Source organism: Lithobates pipiens, unplaced genomic scaffold (genome assembly GCF_037356315.1).
Source record: "Lithobates pipiens isolate NorthernLeopardFrog02 unplaced genomic scaffold, aLitPip1_a1.2 Scaffold_13, whole genome shotgun sequence".
NCBI classification, from domain to species: Eukaryota; Metazoa; Chordata; class Amphibia; order Anura; family Ranidae; genus Lithobates; species Lithobates pipiens.
Genome location: NW_027507718.1, coordinates 62,686,072 through 62,701,004, shown reverse-complemented (window position 1 = coordinate 62,701,004; position 14,933 = coordinate 62,686,072). Strand labels below are relative to the sequence as shown.

The 14,933-nt window shown below is 39.8% G+C and overlaps 1 protein-coding gene across 1 annotated transcript in view; it reads left to right on the top strand.

The window, feature by feature from the left end:
- IFT74 (intraflagellar transport 74) overlaps positions 1-14,933 on the top strand; it is a 176,534-nt gene that overhangs the window by 141,262 nt on the left and 20,339 nt on the right. The window contains exons 15-16 of the mRNA XM_077475147.1: positions 12,598-12,695; positions 12,871-12,997. Coding sequence (XP_077331273.1) covers positions 12,598-12,695; positions 12,871-12,997 — 225 coding nt within the window. The remainder of the gene's footprint in view (positions 1-12,597; positions 12,696-12,870; positions 12,998-14,933) is intronic.

The window sequence follows — 14,933 nt, the reverse complement described above, 5'->3', positions numbered from 1 at the left end:
AAGTGCCTCTCCTTTTTGTGGAACTTTAGCGGTGTTTTAGCGGCACCTTTTCGGCCGTTAGTGGGATGGTTTTTACCTTAATAAAAGGGCGCACAGAATGGGAGGCAGCTTTCAGGTGCTAAAATGCTTGAAAACTGCCTCAGTCTGAAAGGAGTCTTAATTAGCCCCAAACTCATTGGAGGAAAGTGTTTCCAGAAGATGAATGCCAACTTGAGATTGTTTGCTTTGGGCAATGCAGATGTTTTGTCCAGTGTACTGCTTGTTTTAAACAAGTCCCGAGGTATACGTATACTTCTCGTTCTAGAACATCTATATTTCTATTAGCTTAATGAGAAGTCATTATCATCAGAAGTCATCAGCTTGCAAATGAATTTACCTTTTCAGCAAATTAGAATATCACGTGACCTCTAATAGCCTGTAGTGTTGGCTTGTGTACTAGGCTGAAGCTTTCATATTAGCCTGGGGGTTATTATTTCACAACTGCCCTTTCAAGAATCAGGTGACCAGTTTTAAGGAACATCTACAAAATGAAAGAAAAATTGAACACTTTTAAAACATCTGTTTTCACAGTAAAACTATCAACATTATAGAATCAGATGCTTAGTGCTGATTACCTTTCTTTTCTATGCAGCAAGCTTAAAGAGGATCATCATCCTGTAAACCAAAATGTAAAATAGTCAGCAGCTACAAATACTGTAGCTGCTGAATAAAAAAAAAAAAACACACTTTTACCCGTCCAAGGATCCATCAATGTCCTCACTTGACCTGGCCCTTTGCCAGTCTCTGCCTCTTGGGGGGGATTTCCATGGCAATCTGATTGGAAGTGGGAGTGGGCACCTGTTGAAAATCAGGTACCCCCTCAAAAAAAGACATTCCAAATATGGCAGGGAGAAAAAAAAGCAAAACGTTCCCTTTTGGGTGAAGTTCTGCTGTATACATAAATTCTCTTGACATACAAGTGTTCCTTTTAGGAATAGGGGAGGAAGCATTCTCAATGCTGGCTTACCTGGGGAATAGATCAAGATCAAGGTCAAGATTGTCTAATCTTTCAGGTTGTTTTTTCCCTAAAATCTGTCAGCAGCAGAGTGGGAGTAGATGCTCATATACATGCATTTGTGTCTCCATCCTGCTGAAAACAACTTGATCAGTATGAAATATATTCTATATATATATATATATATATATATATATATATATATATATATATATATATATATATATATATATATATATATATATATATATATATATATACACTTGCGCTGATGGTGTACACAATATCATGAAGTGAAAAAACGTATAGTAACAAATGCAGCTGCTGTACACAAGGTGCTAATCCCTTGAACAAATATATACAATACAGCGCTAGCAAACACAATATAAGTGAAAATAAAAACAATTGATTAATAATAACCATAAAAGTCCATATAAATATAATTATATAAAATATATACTTTTCCTGAAGTGACCCCTAGATTGAAAAGCTGGTGGTCCATTTGATCCGGTGAGTGGTGACACAGGAGGGGGTGTTGTGGTACACCTTGAAAATTCTGAAGCACTTTGCACTTTTTGGATTGGAGCACTTTAGTCACTTTATATGGACTTTTATGGTTATTATTAATCAGTTGTTTTTATTTTCACTTATATCGTTTGCTAGCGCTGTATTGTATATATTTGAACTTGATCCGTATACTGTGCAAATGTTACTAGCAAGTTGCATTGTTGTTCTCCTACTGCACATTGAACAAAGAGGTTGATATGTAAATTGTGAAAGGTTCTGTTTAATTGTCATCATCCTTATTCATGAAAGTGTAAACTACACCTGTCATCAGAGAACTATATAGGCTGCTATTGCTGAGCTTTTTGAGAAGACTGGTCCATGCCGCAAGTCCGAAAAACAGAAAGTTTATTCATAAAGAGAAATCACAATAGTAACAGCAGTGTACGAACCTCTTTACACGTTTCACACTGAAAGTCTTCTTCATAAGGCTTATGACTAAGTACCTTTATGATTAGCAGGTTATACAGTACATTGCCATTATTTACAACATGCTTGTTCCTGGAATCAAAAGTAATGAAGCCAGACCGAGCCAGGCGACACAGTTTTTTATAAGGACAGCAGCAGCGACAGCCCCTGTTCTTCTCTCATGATAGCACTTTTTTAAGAAACAGTGTTTGCCATAAGCACCCTATTAAATTCAGCCATTGCCACACATTCATCAAAGTTATTTTCATAGGAACTCTGTGTAGCCTGAAAGTATCCAATAGGATTCCAATCCACACACCGAATTTTCTGCTTCATCGTAACAAGCACCCAGCAGCTCTGTACCTGTTGCAATCTTCCTAAGGTGGTCAGATCTGGCCTGCTATCTAATGAAAGATATTCTGAACTGTAGCTTGGTCCTACTGTAGCTGTACACCTGTCCTCAATAAGTAGTGTTCAAACCGAGAGCAGGGCAATCAATAATTACTCGATCATAGTTATCTGTATCTTCACCTGGTAGGTTGCATTTGAGAACCTCAGACCTATTTTACTCATTACTACATACAAGATTATTTTATGCATTTGTCTCCTGGCTTTTCCTTAATATTTGCTACTTCTTCCCTTGGACTGTTTTTGGGTTACAATTTCCAGCAATGATCTCCAACCTGCCCTAGTTTGGTTTCAGCTTTTTGCTTTGCTACTTTAGTTTGGTTCTGCCTAAAGTGTCAGGTGTCATCCTAAGCAATCCCATGGGGTCCCTCTATAGCAGTGATGGCAAACCTTGGCACCCCAGATGTTTTTGAACTACATTTCCCATGATGCTCATGCACTCTGCAGTGTAGTTGAGCATCATGGGAAACGTAGTTCCAAAACATCTGGGGTGCCAAGGTTCATCATCACTGCCCTATAGTCTCTCGCTACAGCACAATATGCATTAGATCTGCAGCTTTGAACAATACCAGACAGTGTAAAAGCTTTCTGTTGCCTAATTTTGCCACATTAAGATTGAATGGTTAAATATCATGGTTTGCTATGGAATAGTGCAGAGTTCTTATGAGAAAAACCTTGGCAGGCAAGTCCCTGTTTCTCTTTCTTGTCTAAGTTTATTTTTCATCTGCAGGATGCATTTGTAACTTAAGAATTTATTGAAAAATAGGAAAAAGCTAGGTGCCAGCATTTTAAATGTACAGCAAAAAGTTTTTATTGTCTGTAGCTCAGTTTTACTAGTGCATACATTTTTCATCGCTACACTGCATTGTGTTTTTCTGTTTTGTTCCTATGTGTACAATTTATTTTATTTTAAATAGGAAATTCACTTTTGAAAATAAAAGTACTATGTCAAAATTTGTCTTGCACACAATGCACTTGTTTACCTATATGGCTTCCGCTGAGAGTTGGAATTTCTTTTAAAGGAAGAAATAGCTTGGCAGGAAATTTAAGTTTCTTTGTTTCCTGAAATTTTCTACATCCACAATCCAATATTTATATGGTCCTTAAACAAATAAAATTGCATCTCCAAGGGGTTTTAACATTGTCCAGTAAAGCAAAGAATTCTATAAACAAATTTCCATGCTAGAATTTTTTAATAAATTAAAATAAAATATATTGCTGCATTATTAATATAATCATTTTTCATAGCTGACCATTATATGTGTTAGGAAAACAAAACAATTCTCGTTTTGGGAGAAGAACCTCTTAAAATAAGTTGTACCAAAAAGGAAGAATATAGAGCTGTGAGCTTCTCCATGGGCAAGTATTATTGATCAGATGGCTTAGGGCACATGGAGATAATCAAACACCTAATACTCTAAAATTGGCCGTAGACATTGGTGTATATCCAGAAATGAATGACTTATTTGCCCATGTCACTTTGCCTAAACAGAAACGCAGTGCAAAGTTTGGTAGGGGTAGTAAAGGAAGAGTGCTGGGCAACAGTACTAGCAATGGGAAAATAAGGTAAATAACCTGCCTGATTACTTTTTGTTTTCTTTTTTACAATTTTTTTGGTCAAAAAGACAAGACCCACAGGGTCAACAAAATGAAGATACCGAGTCATATTATAATCTATGAGTGTAGATGGTAATACACAACACAACAGTTTGTAATAATACAGAAGAGGTGTGCTCATTGACAGGGATTAGATGTATCTCTAGGATTATGTGACACGACAAACCGTCTAAGTGTATAGGTGCCCTAGGTATATTATGTATTCCACCTCCTATGATAGCATTTCTGTATACGTGATGATAAAATTAAGTGTTATTCCATGAATCTTGTACAGTTTTCTTGTTACTAAAAAACTATGAAAACAGGTAGATATAGCTATAGACAGCAAGCAAAGTAAGATGGAAAGAGGGAGAGAAAAGGAGTAGTGGGGTGAGAAGAACAATGGGACAAGTAGAGGCTGTAAGGCCAGAGTGGACAGGGCAAGGATGGGGTGGGACCCTGGTTGGCTCAGGGAGGATCGTATTGCCAGGACTTGCAGACATGTCTGAGCTGTCAGGGAGCCGGAAGAGCAACACCCTCTGGGAAGAGAATGAACTGATTCTATAGCGCTCTTGTCTTGGAGTATTTTTCATGTTGGTGTCGTGCAGTAAGAACTAGGTCTTCCAGCTTGTTAATATCTTTCACCTTCCGGAGCAAACTGGCTATAGTCGTGGGGATTGCTTCTTCCAATTAAGTGGTATACACGATTTGGCGCCATGCAATAGGTGACGCACAATGGATCTTTTTTATAACTTAGCCGAGATGGTGGAGACGTAGTAAGAAGAAGACCGGGTCACCCGGAACAGTGTATTATGTGAATTTCTGGATGGTAGTTTGGACTGTGGACTAGAAGTGGGATAGTTTCGGGCAGGACCAGAATACATGCAGTAGTGGTTTCCTGTCCCCTTGACATCTCTAGCAGAGTGCGGATGTGTCTGGATAGTATTTCTGTAGTACGTGGGGGTAAGATACCACCTGGTCAAGAGCTTGTAATTGGTCTTCTGTACTGTACAGATGGAAGATTTTAAAGTCCACATAAGGATGTGTTGGACTTGGGTGAAGGTGAATGTGCAGCCCAGATTTTTTTCCCATTTACCTATGAAAGGGAGGGTCAGTTGTTCTATTGGGGAGGCCAAGATGTCATGGATAGAACCCGTGGAAGGGTACCATCTGTCGAGCAATGTTCCTCAAATGACGTTAAAGGTTGGCCAAAGCGTTGCGGGTTTGGTATGGATGTGAGGTAGTGTTGTAATTGGAGGGCACTCCAGAAAGGAAACTTGAATTTTCTGGACCGCCATTTTTGTAAATATTTTATTACATCTTTTCATGTGACAATACTGGAGAAATGACACTTTGCTACAATGTAAAGTAGTGTGTACAGCTTGTATAACCGTGTAAATTCGCTGTTCCTTCAAAATAACTCAACACACAGCCATTAATGTCTAAACCGCTGGCAACAAAAGTGAAGGCACCCATGTGAAAGGGGCCTTAAAATATTTGAAGGGCAATTGTTTAACCACTTCAATACAGGGCACTTTCGCATCTTCCTGCCCAAGCCAATTTTTAGCTTTCAGTGCTGTCACTTTTTAAATGACAATTGCGTGGTCATGCTACACTGTGCCCAAAATAAAATAGAGATTTATTTTGGTGGTATTTGATCACCTCTGCATTTTTTGTTTGTTTTGTTTTGCTAAACTAAATTTTTGAAAAAATATAATTTTTTCCTCTGTCAATGTTTTCTTTGTTCTTGTTATAAAATTTTGTAAATAAATACGTTTTCTCCTTCACTTATGGGCACTGATAAGCTGCATTGATGAGATGGCACTGATAGGTGGCATTGATAGGCTGCACTGATGGGTGACACTGATGAGCACTGAAAGGCTGCACAGATGGGTACTTAAGGGTGGCAATGATATACGTTACTGCTGGGCACTGATAGGCGGCACTGATGGGCACTGATCACTGGCACTGATATATTTCATTGATAGGCATCACTGATGACGCTGGCAGGCATTTTTTTATTGGCAGCTGCCTGGGCACTGATCGTCATTTCCCTGGTGGTCTAGGGTGGCATATCTGGTGGCCCCCAGTGTGCTGGCCATCTCTGGTGGTCATGGCAGCATCCTGGAGGTCAAACAATCAGCACAGACCCCTGCCTGTCAGGAGAGCAGCCGATCGGCTCTCCTCTACTCACGTCTGTCAGATGCGAGTGAGGAAAAACCAATCAATGACTCTTCCTGTTTACATTGTGATCAGCCATGATTGGACATGGCTGATCACGTGGTAAAGAGTCTCTGTCAGAAACTCGTTACCTAGATCGGCGTTGTGGTGAGTCAGACTGACATGCTGCAACAATGATCACCATAAGCAGCGGCTTGATATCCTGTGGACGTCAGCATATTGTAACCACTTTGCCGACGACATTTTGCTATATGGTGGATGGCAAGTGGTTAAGAATGGACAAGTTGCAATACTTGAGGTAAAGGTTTATAGGATTAAAGGTTTCTGATGTTACTACAGTAAGCCATCTGAATCAGGGTTCCTTTGTAAAGCAGCTTTACCTTTTTTTATTTACCCTTCCTGTCTCTATGGTCAGTTCATCCAGAACTGATATTTCACTTGACAATTTCTTACATCTCCCAAGGGCTTTTTGATTAGCTCTGTGCTTGAATTCCTCAGTCTACCCACCTGCTGTGGCCATTATGAGATTCCAGTTTTTATTTTTCAGATTAGAGGGTATGCAACAGGATGAGCTGAAATACACAAAGATGGACAAAAATAGAGCTGAAAGCTATGGAATGGACATCTCACTGAAAATAATGTTTATTGTACAAAACATTTTAAGTTTATTTATAAAACTGAAGTAAAGGCTTTTCGTTATAGTGCATCCTAGGACACAGGGTGCTTTATATCCATTGCAATAGGGTTAAACTGCTACCTTCAGGTGATTGGATAATAGCAAAAAATGACATATATGTAAGGATTGAACAAGTCAAAAAATTGATGGACTTTGTGGGCACATAATGAGTGGGAGAATCAGTAAAAAGGTATAAATTTTATTACAGCATAATTAAAAACAAACGTACAAAAACAACACCCTGTATAGACAGTTACCAGTTACCCAATAATGCAGTTACAGAAGGCTGGATCTAAGGTACAAAGATTAATTTGGTTATATATCAAAGTGGGAAAAAGATTTTGGACCCAGTAATGCCTCCAAAAACTTGCTCGTCGACACGTTTCACTAAAATATTAACTTCCACAGGGCAGATACTGAGTATATTTAAAAACAGAAAAGTACATGTGTAAGTATTTAATGTAGTATATATCCATGTAGGTATATCTATAATTATTACAGCATTTCTGCAGGAGGAGTACATACATGTACTCAAAGATCAATTACATATAGACATAACAACCTATATGCTTGCCTGGTGAACTTGGGGCTCAGGGTATGGGAAAACCTCATCAAACGAATGAGACAACCGGAAAGATGAAAATCCAAATTTCATATGTATGTGTGTAGTACTGAAATACACGCATATCATGTTGTCTATGGTAGATACCACTAAATAAAACAGAAACATATGCATTATGGACTAGAATGCTTATATATATTGAATTGAAATAAAGATCCCCAAATCAAAATGCAAATTTATACTAGAATAGCTCTCACCTGATGTATAACAGTCATATAGATGGAGGATGTAAAAATATATTATAAATCACACACAGAGGTAAGTGGTTACTGATTCCCACTATGAATGTTGCCAACGCAAGTATCTAAAAGTGTACAAAATCTGTAATTGGGTATTAGCCCTATTAAGCAGGGTATATATAATGAAGCAGAATGAAGGAGAAATATAAAAAGTATATATGAGTGGTACTTGCCAATAGTACCAAAAAATGGCCCATAAGTACAGAACCAATGTATCAAATGGATGAATCAAAATCCCCTCAGGTATAGACTGATGGCATGTCTAAGCCCTTGTACACACGGTCGGACATTCCGACGGAAAATGTCCGATCGGACCGTGTTGTCGGATAATCCGACTGTGTGTGGGCTCCATCGGACTGTTTCCGTCGGAATATCCGACGGACAAAGTTTTAGAGCTGGGCTATAAAACTATCCGACAACGTGATCCGATTGGACCTTGTCCGATTGTGTGTAGAGAATTCCGATCGGACAAAGTGGCACGCATGCTCAGATCAAATTCCTAGACCAAAGCTATTGGCTACTAGCCTGAGCGTAGTCCCGTCGTAACGAAATAACGTCATCACGTTACGTACGATCGGATTTTCCGACAACTTTGTCTGACCGTGTGTATGCAACACAAGTTTTGGACAAAATCCGTTGGACAAAATCCGACGGATTTTGTTGTCGGAATGTCCGACCGTGTGTACAAGGGCTTAGAGAGGGGGTATAACAACCTATTAAGTATTTTGCATATATATAAGTGCAGGCACAAAATGACAAGAAAAGGACAGAGAGAGGACATGAGGACCACCTGGGTATGTAAATATTGCACTTATCCCATAAGGGGAGACCTTTTGTTAGGGCTCAGACCAAAAGTTGCCGCATAAGCATGGGAAAATGTGCCCCTATAACAAAAGCAATTATATGGATGGAGTAAATATGCAATCAGCAAAAGATGTCATAGAATAGTTTACTAGAGTGGCTATCAAAAATACGGCTTACCCTTCGACACTGCACCAGTTTGTACAGCTTCCCTCTTTGTGTGTGGCCCAAACCCATATGCATTCCTTCTTCTAAAGGGGCATGAGAATAACCAGAGGGACGTTGTGGCACGAATATGGTGCCAAAAGGCCAAGTCACATGACATATGGCATTGTCACGTGATCATGATCATGTGACCAGATACGTCCCCTCTTATGATAGGGCATAGGGATAAACAGAGGGTGTGGCAGCACGAATATGGCACCAAAAGAGGCCCGGTCACGTGACGCATAACATCACTACATGATCTTAGTCATGTGAGCATGGTCATGTGACCGCAAACACATCTTAAATGATTATATACGTCTGATGGGTAGACAAACTACAGGAAGTGGGAAGGTGCGCAGGGTGGTGTAATCATATCTTTCCATATGGGGACACCTATCAGACAAGACTACACCCGTAAACGAGTGGGCGCATAGATAGAGCCATTCATGGTAGGTCACATGACTATTGCGTACATATACCCCCGCATCAGCGCATTCACATGACGCAGGAGTTGTGATTATGATTTAAAAAGAGTAAACACAGTTGATTGTTAATAAATGGCTCCAGCCTAACACTAACCATGAGTGAAAGAAAAGTTTTTTGTGTTCTTAATATTAATATTCTGTGAAAATGGCCAAGAAATCATAAATTCTGCCAGGGTATGTAAACTTATGAGCACAACTGTAGCAGCAGTAGTGTTTAGGGGTGGTACAGAAATCAGTGTTATATGGAGGTGAAGCCTAATGAGAGCCACCATCTTGGAGAGCATATGCATTGCACAGCCAGAGACAGGCGCTTTCCTCAGCTGTCAACAGCTTTTCACCCAGAGCCGAAGGTGGGGGACTCTGGGTGTGGATCTTTTGGCATCCAGGTTCAATGCAAATTTCCAAATACTAACAACATAGAAAGCCATTCACAAATCTGCCCCAAGCTACAGCACTAATTTTGTCTCAAAATATCACCCAAACCATCCTCTCTAAGCCCTTGTACACACGGTCGGAGATTCCGACGGAATGTGTCCAATCGGAGCATTTTGTCAGATATTCCGACTGTGTGTGGTCTGCATCGGACTGTTTCCGTCGGAATATCCGTCGGACCAACTTTTCCAACTTGCCGGAAATCTTTTCTGACAAAATGCTCCGATCGGACATACTCCGATCATGTGTAGAGAATTCCGATCGGACAAAGTGCCACGCATGCTCAGATCAAATTCCTGCACCAAAGCTATTGGCTACTAGCGTGAATGTAGTCCCATCGTAATGAAATAACGTAATCACGTCGGATTTTCCGACAACTTTGTCCGACCGTGTGTATGCAACAGTTTCGGACAAAATCCGACGGATTTGGTTGTCGGAATCTCCGACCGTGTGTACAAGGGCAAACTCTCTGTTCTCCTCCTCCCTTGCTCATCTGCAGGACTTATGCAGAGCTTCTCCCATCCTTTAGAACTATCTTATTCAATCTGGTCGGCTATCTCCTACTCTGTCCACCTTTAGACAATCCCTAAAATGCTCATTGCATCATGGAAGCCTATCCTGCTTCAACCTAACAACTGAAGTTTTAATTCTTCCATTAGCTCATATCTCACAGTTTTTACTTTTTGTATGACTTGTACCACCCTATTATATTGTAAGAACGTATGAACCCGGCCCTCTTAACCTTCTTGTATTGTGAGTGTACTGTACTCCATTTATATTGTAAAGCACTATGCAATCTGTTGATGATATATAACTCCTGTATAATAATAATGTGATGCTGGACAGGTTTGTATCCAGGACCAAGGATCCGTAAGCCTTCACAGTAGATGCTCTGGTGTCACCATAATATAATTTCTTCCTAATGTATGCCCTTCTGCCGTTACAGCTTCTACCTTGTCTGCATCACAGGATTTGGATGGAAGGCAATCTGGTAATCCTGATCACCCCAGCTTGGGCCAATAGAATTTGGCACTCCGCGATCGTAAACCTTTTAGTGGGTGAACCTTGAACCCTGCCGGATCGACCCATCCTCCTGTGTTTCAGGGTCTGACATTCCTTCTTTACAGTCCCTGGGTTTAATGGCATAGCTGTTGAAGCTAGGATCTTGAGAGACAGGGGGTATCAGATTTGGTTATTCCTTCCTTTCTGAATGCTAGGAAGGTGACTTCACTGAAGATTTAGCATTGGGCTTAGATGTCTTATTTTGGCTGGTGTGACCCTTGGGGGCTTTATTCATTTATGCATTCTGGCATTTCTCCAGTCTGGAATTGACCAGGGCCGGGCGTTAAGTACAATCAAGATTCACATTTCGACCTTTCTGGTCCTTTTTCAGAGACCTACTGGTTTGTGTTCCTTGGTGCATACCTTTTGTACAAGATGTCACAAATATTCAGTACTCTGTTGACCCCATGGGATCCTAGCTTGGAACTTTTTGTTTTACAGAAATCTCGGTTTCAACCCATGCAGGATATTTCCCTTATGCTTCATTTACACTGTCAATTTCATGCTGCAGCTCTCATTGGCTAGGTGTGCCCGCTAGGTGTGAATGTAGCCTTAATCCACTTGACATGGAAAGTTGTTTTTATGGTTACCAATATTTCAGCTCGCAGAGTTCCTGAAGTGGCTGCATTTGCGTGTAAGGAACCTTATTCCTGGTGATTAATCGTGATAAGTTGGTTTTGTGGCCTCAGGTGTCATTTCTACTTAAAGTGTTTTCCTTATTGCATCTTAACAAGGATATTATGTTGCCTTCTTTCTGCCCTAAGCCTCAGATGCCAGGGAATACAATGCTCTTCGTGCATTGGATGTGATTCTGTAGCCAAGGTTTACCTGGAGGCAACTGCTGTAATTCATCAGTCGGATTCCCTCTGTACTATCTAAAGGGGCACAGAAGGATCACGCAGCTTTGAAATCTACCATTTCTCATTGGATTCATCAGCTTATCTCTCAAGCTTATGGTCTAAATGGCAAAGTGATGCTGTTCTCAATGACAGCTCATTCTACCAGGAAGGTTGGTGTATTCTGGGCTGCACAGCGTCGAGCTTCAGTAGCTCAGGTTTGCAAGGCTGCTACCTGGTGCTCAGTTCATACTTTTGCAAAGTTTCACCTGATGGACATCCGGCCTCTGGGGATGCAACCTTTGGTTGTGCGCCATTGCAGGCTGCTACATGAAATTCTTACCTGTTCTTGTTTGGTTGTTTGGGGTTTGTTGGCTTGTTGCCGTGTTGCCCTTGCCTCATATTCCGTGCTTTGGGACAGCTCTATTGTAATGGATATGAAGATACCTTGTGTCCACAATAAAGAAAATGCGATTTTTGGTTTACCTGCAAAATCCTTTTCTTGGTGTACATCACAGGACACAGGGATCCCACCCCTCATCCTTTACTGTTTCATGGCTTTCTACAAAACTGAAGCTATGCCTAGCTGGAACGGGTAATGTTTACGTAGGGATATCATGTCTTTTTTTTTTGGCAGTGTCCAGTCACCTGAAGGTGGCAGCTGAATTCTATAGTAATCAATATGAAAATACACTGTGTCCTGTGATGTACTCCAGGAAAATGAGTTTAAAGGTAAATTACAAACTCAATTACATTTTTTTTTTTCGATCTGTATTTTTTTTATAGAAACCCACAGATGTGCATCAGTCAGAGTTTTTGATCTGCTTGTAAAAACTGCAACAGAATGCAGTGTAACAATATTATTCATTGTATTTTTTATGAATGAAGTGCATTACAGCTGTCTACACTGTTCACCCACACAGGAGCCGCTATTTGCACTCCTGTAATGCAGGCTGGGATGGAAAGCTGGGTCCTGTACTGTTACTAAGTACTAATAATAAAGCTATATATAGGGTAGGATTTAAAGCAGCTAGACTTACTTTGTTTTTTTAGCATTCCTCACAGGGTCTATAATTTTTATTTCAGACTTTTTTGCCACTTTTGAAGAAAATAAGAATCAGGAGATGGAACGGAAATCGGAGATAGAAGCAACCATTGTCACGCTGCTGGAACACTCAAGCAGGGTGAGGTTGTTTTCAGAAGCAATTATTTCCTTTGTTATAGGGCATTAAGAATGTAGTGTACTAAGGCACTTACTTTGAATAGTGGATATGTTTGGGGTTTTCTTAGTTTTTGCCATGATACTTTTGTTTCTAGTTGATGCTTTATTAATGTTGCCATTACTTTACTTTCACACAGAATATAAATAGGATGAAACAAATTTCTTCTGTCACTGCTCAAGAACTTAAAATTATGCAAGAAGATCTTAGTTTTAAGGAAACTGAAATGCACAAATCGCAGAGCACATCAAAGAATTTGACAACTGGTAAGAATAATCCATTTGAACATTACAATGATGTGTTGCTTGTTTTTACTATGCAGTTTATGAGACTTAAAACGCTATCGCTAAAAAATGAAAAAAAGAGAGAAATAGACTGGACATTTTTTTTTTTTTGCGTGGGGCAGATGTTATAGTCTGCATACCCTGCTTTTTGATTTGCAAGGCACCCCAGCAGTTTTAGGTTTGAACTTCTCCTAAGATAAACACCTTAACACCTTGAATATAAGACATTACTGGTAATACATTAGTGATTACTGCATCTTAGAGCTATTTATAGCTGTAGAAGATAAAGATATAACAGATGTATACTTACATAATTATTCCTATTTACGTGATTACATATAGTACTGTGATAGAAAAGGTTGTGTTTTCCAAATGCTAGCCATATAAAAAAAATACATATATAATATTAATCACACAACAGAACATGAACAGCAACTCTGATGATAAGGGACTGTTTATTGCTGTTTTAATGGAACAATCCTAAAAAGATGTAGCATTTTAAGGACTATTTTTTGTAATTCGGGCTTATCAAAGTAGCCATTATAAAAACAAAATATACACTATATGATAATGGCAATTAAAGTGTATATAGACCCCGAAACAAAAATATAATATATTACAGCTTACCAGTCCTTACATTTAGTAATTGCATTTGTTTTGCTTTATTTTCACCTGTTATCTTGCAAATAACAAACTTTGTTTCTTTGTGGTTACACTCATTTATTTGTATCTGTGGAAGGAGCTATGTGTGTCACACAGACTGGACTTCAAACATGTCTGCCTTTGTTCATCTTGGTTACACGATGAACTGATGGGACTAGCAGTCGACACAAAAAAGATTTGGTTATTTGTGTTTTCTTTTAATGTGTATCTTCCACTGGCTACTTGCACATTTGAGCGTTTAGACCAGGGATATGCTATCAGCGGACCTCCAGCTGTTGCACAACTACAAGTCCCATGAGGCATAGCAAGACTCTGACAGCCACAAGCATGACACTCAGAGGCAGAGGCCTGATGGGACTTGTAGTTTTGTAACAGCTGGAGGTCCACAAATTGCATATCCCTGGTTTAGACCATGTGCATCCAATTCTGTCAATTTTGATGCAGCATCAATCCCCGCTGCCTGCAGCCTGTCAAAGTCTATGGCAGGCTGAAATATGCTGCGGTTTGACAGCACTAAACGCTGTACCAAGCTGTACTCGTGTTTAGGTCCCTATGTGTTCAGGGACAAATGCCTGGAATGCGAGTACCATGTCCAGCAGCCTGTTATAGACAGGTTGTAAGCAGCAGGGCTAAATGCTGCACCTGTACCTCCCTGGTGTACTGTAATGCCAGGATTGGACACAAAGTGTCTAGATGCCCTGTGTGCAAGTTTCCATAAAAGAGCTTTTTCACTCCTGTTTCTTTCCCCATCCCTCTTACACAATAGTAGAACATTTCAGCATTTTTTGGAAACCTTTAGTACCTTTTTTGTGCTGCAGCCCAACACCCCCTGCTTCCTGGCCTAGACTAGAATGGCATAGGGGTTCCACTGCCCCTAGGATGTCCATGTCACACATCCCAGGAGGCAGTGTTTCACTGAAAAGCAAATTACACATTTTCTGTTTTTAAGTTTAGATCTATTTTAACTTGATGTTGTGGAGCATAGATTTTCCTGCTGAGTTTGTTCATTTAGTGGGCAGACATACTGTATGTTAGAATCTTTTTACATTTCTTATAATTGCAAAGGGGTTGCAATTATACATTACCCATATATACAAAGATTATAGATACTAAACTTACTATTGTATCGGCTAAATAGTCTTAATTTTACTGGCCAGCATAAATTGTGAAATAGAGTCAAGGCTTCTTTTTAATGGTTTGAGATGGCTTAAGAAAAAAAACATCAGCATTGCTGCTGGAGAAAGAGGAAACTACC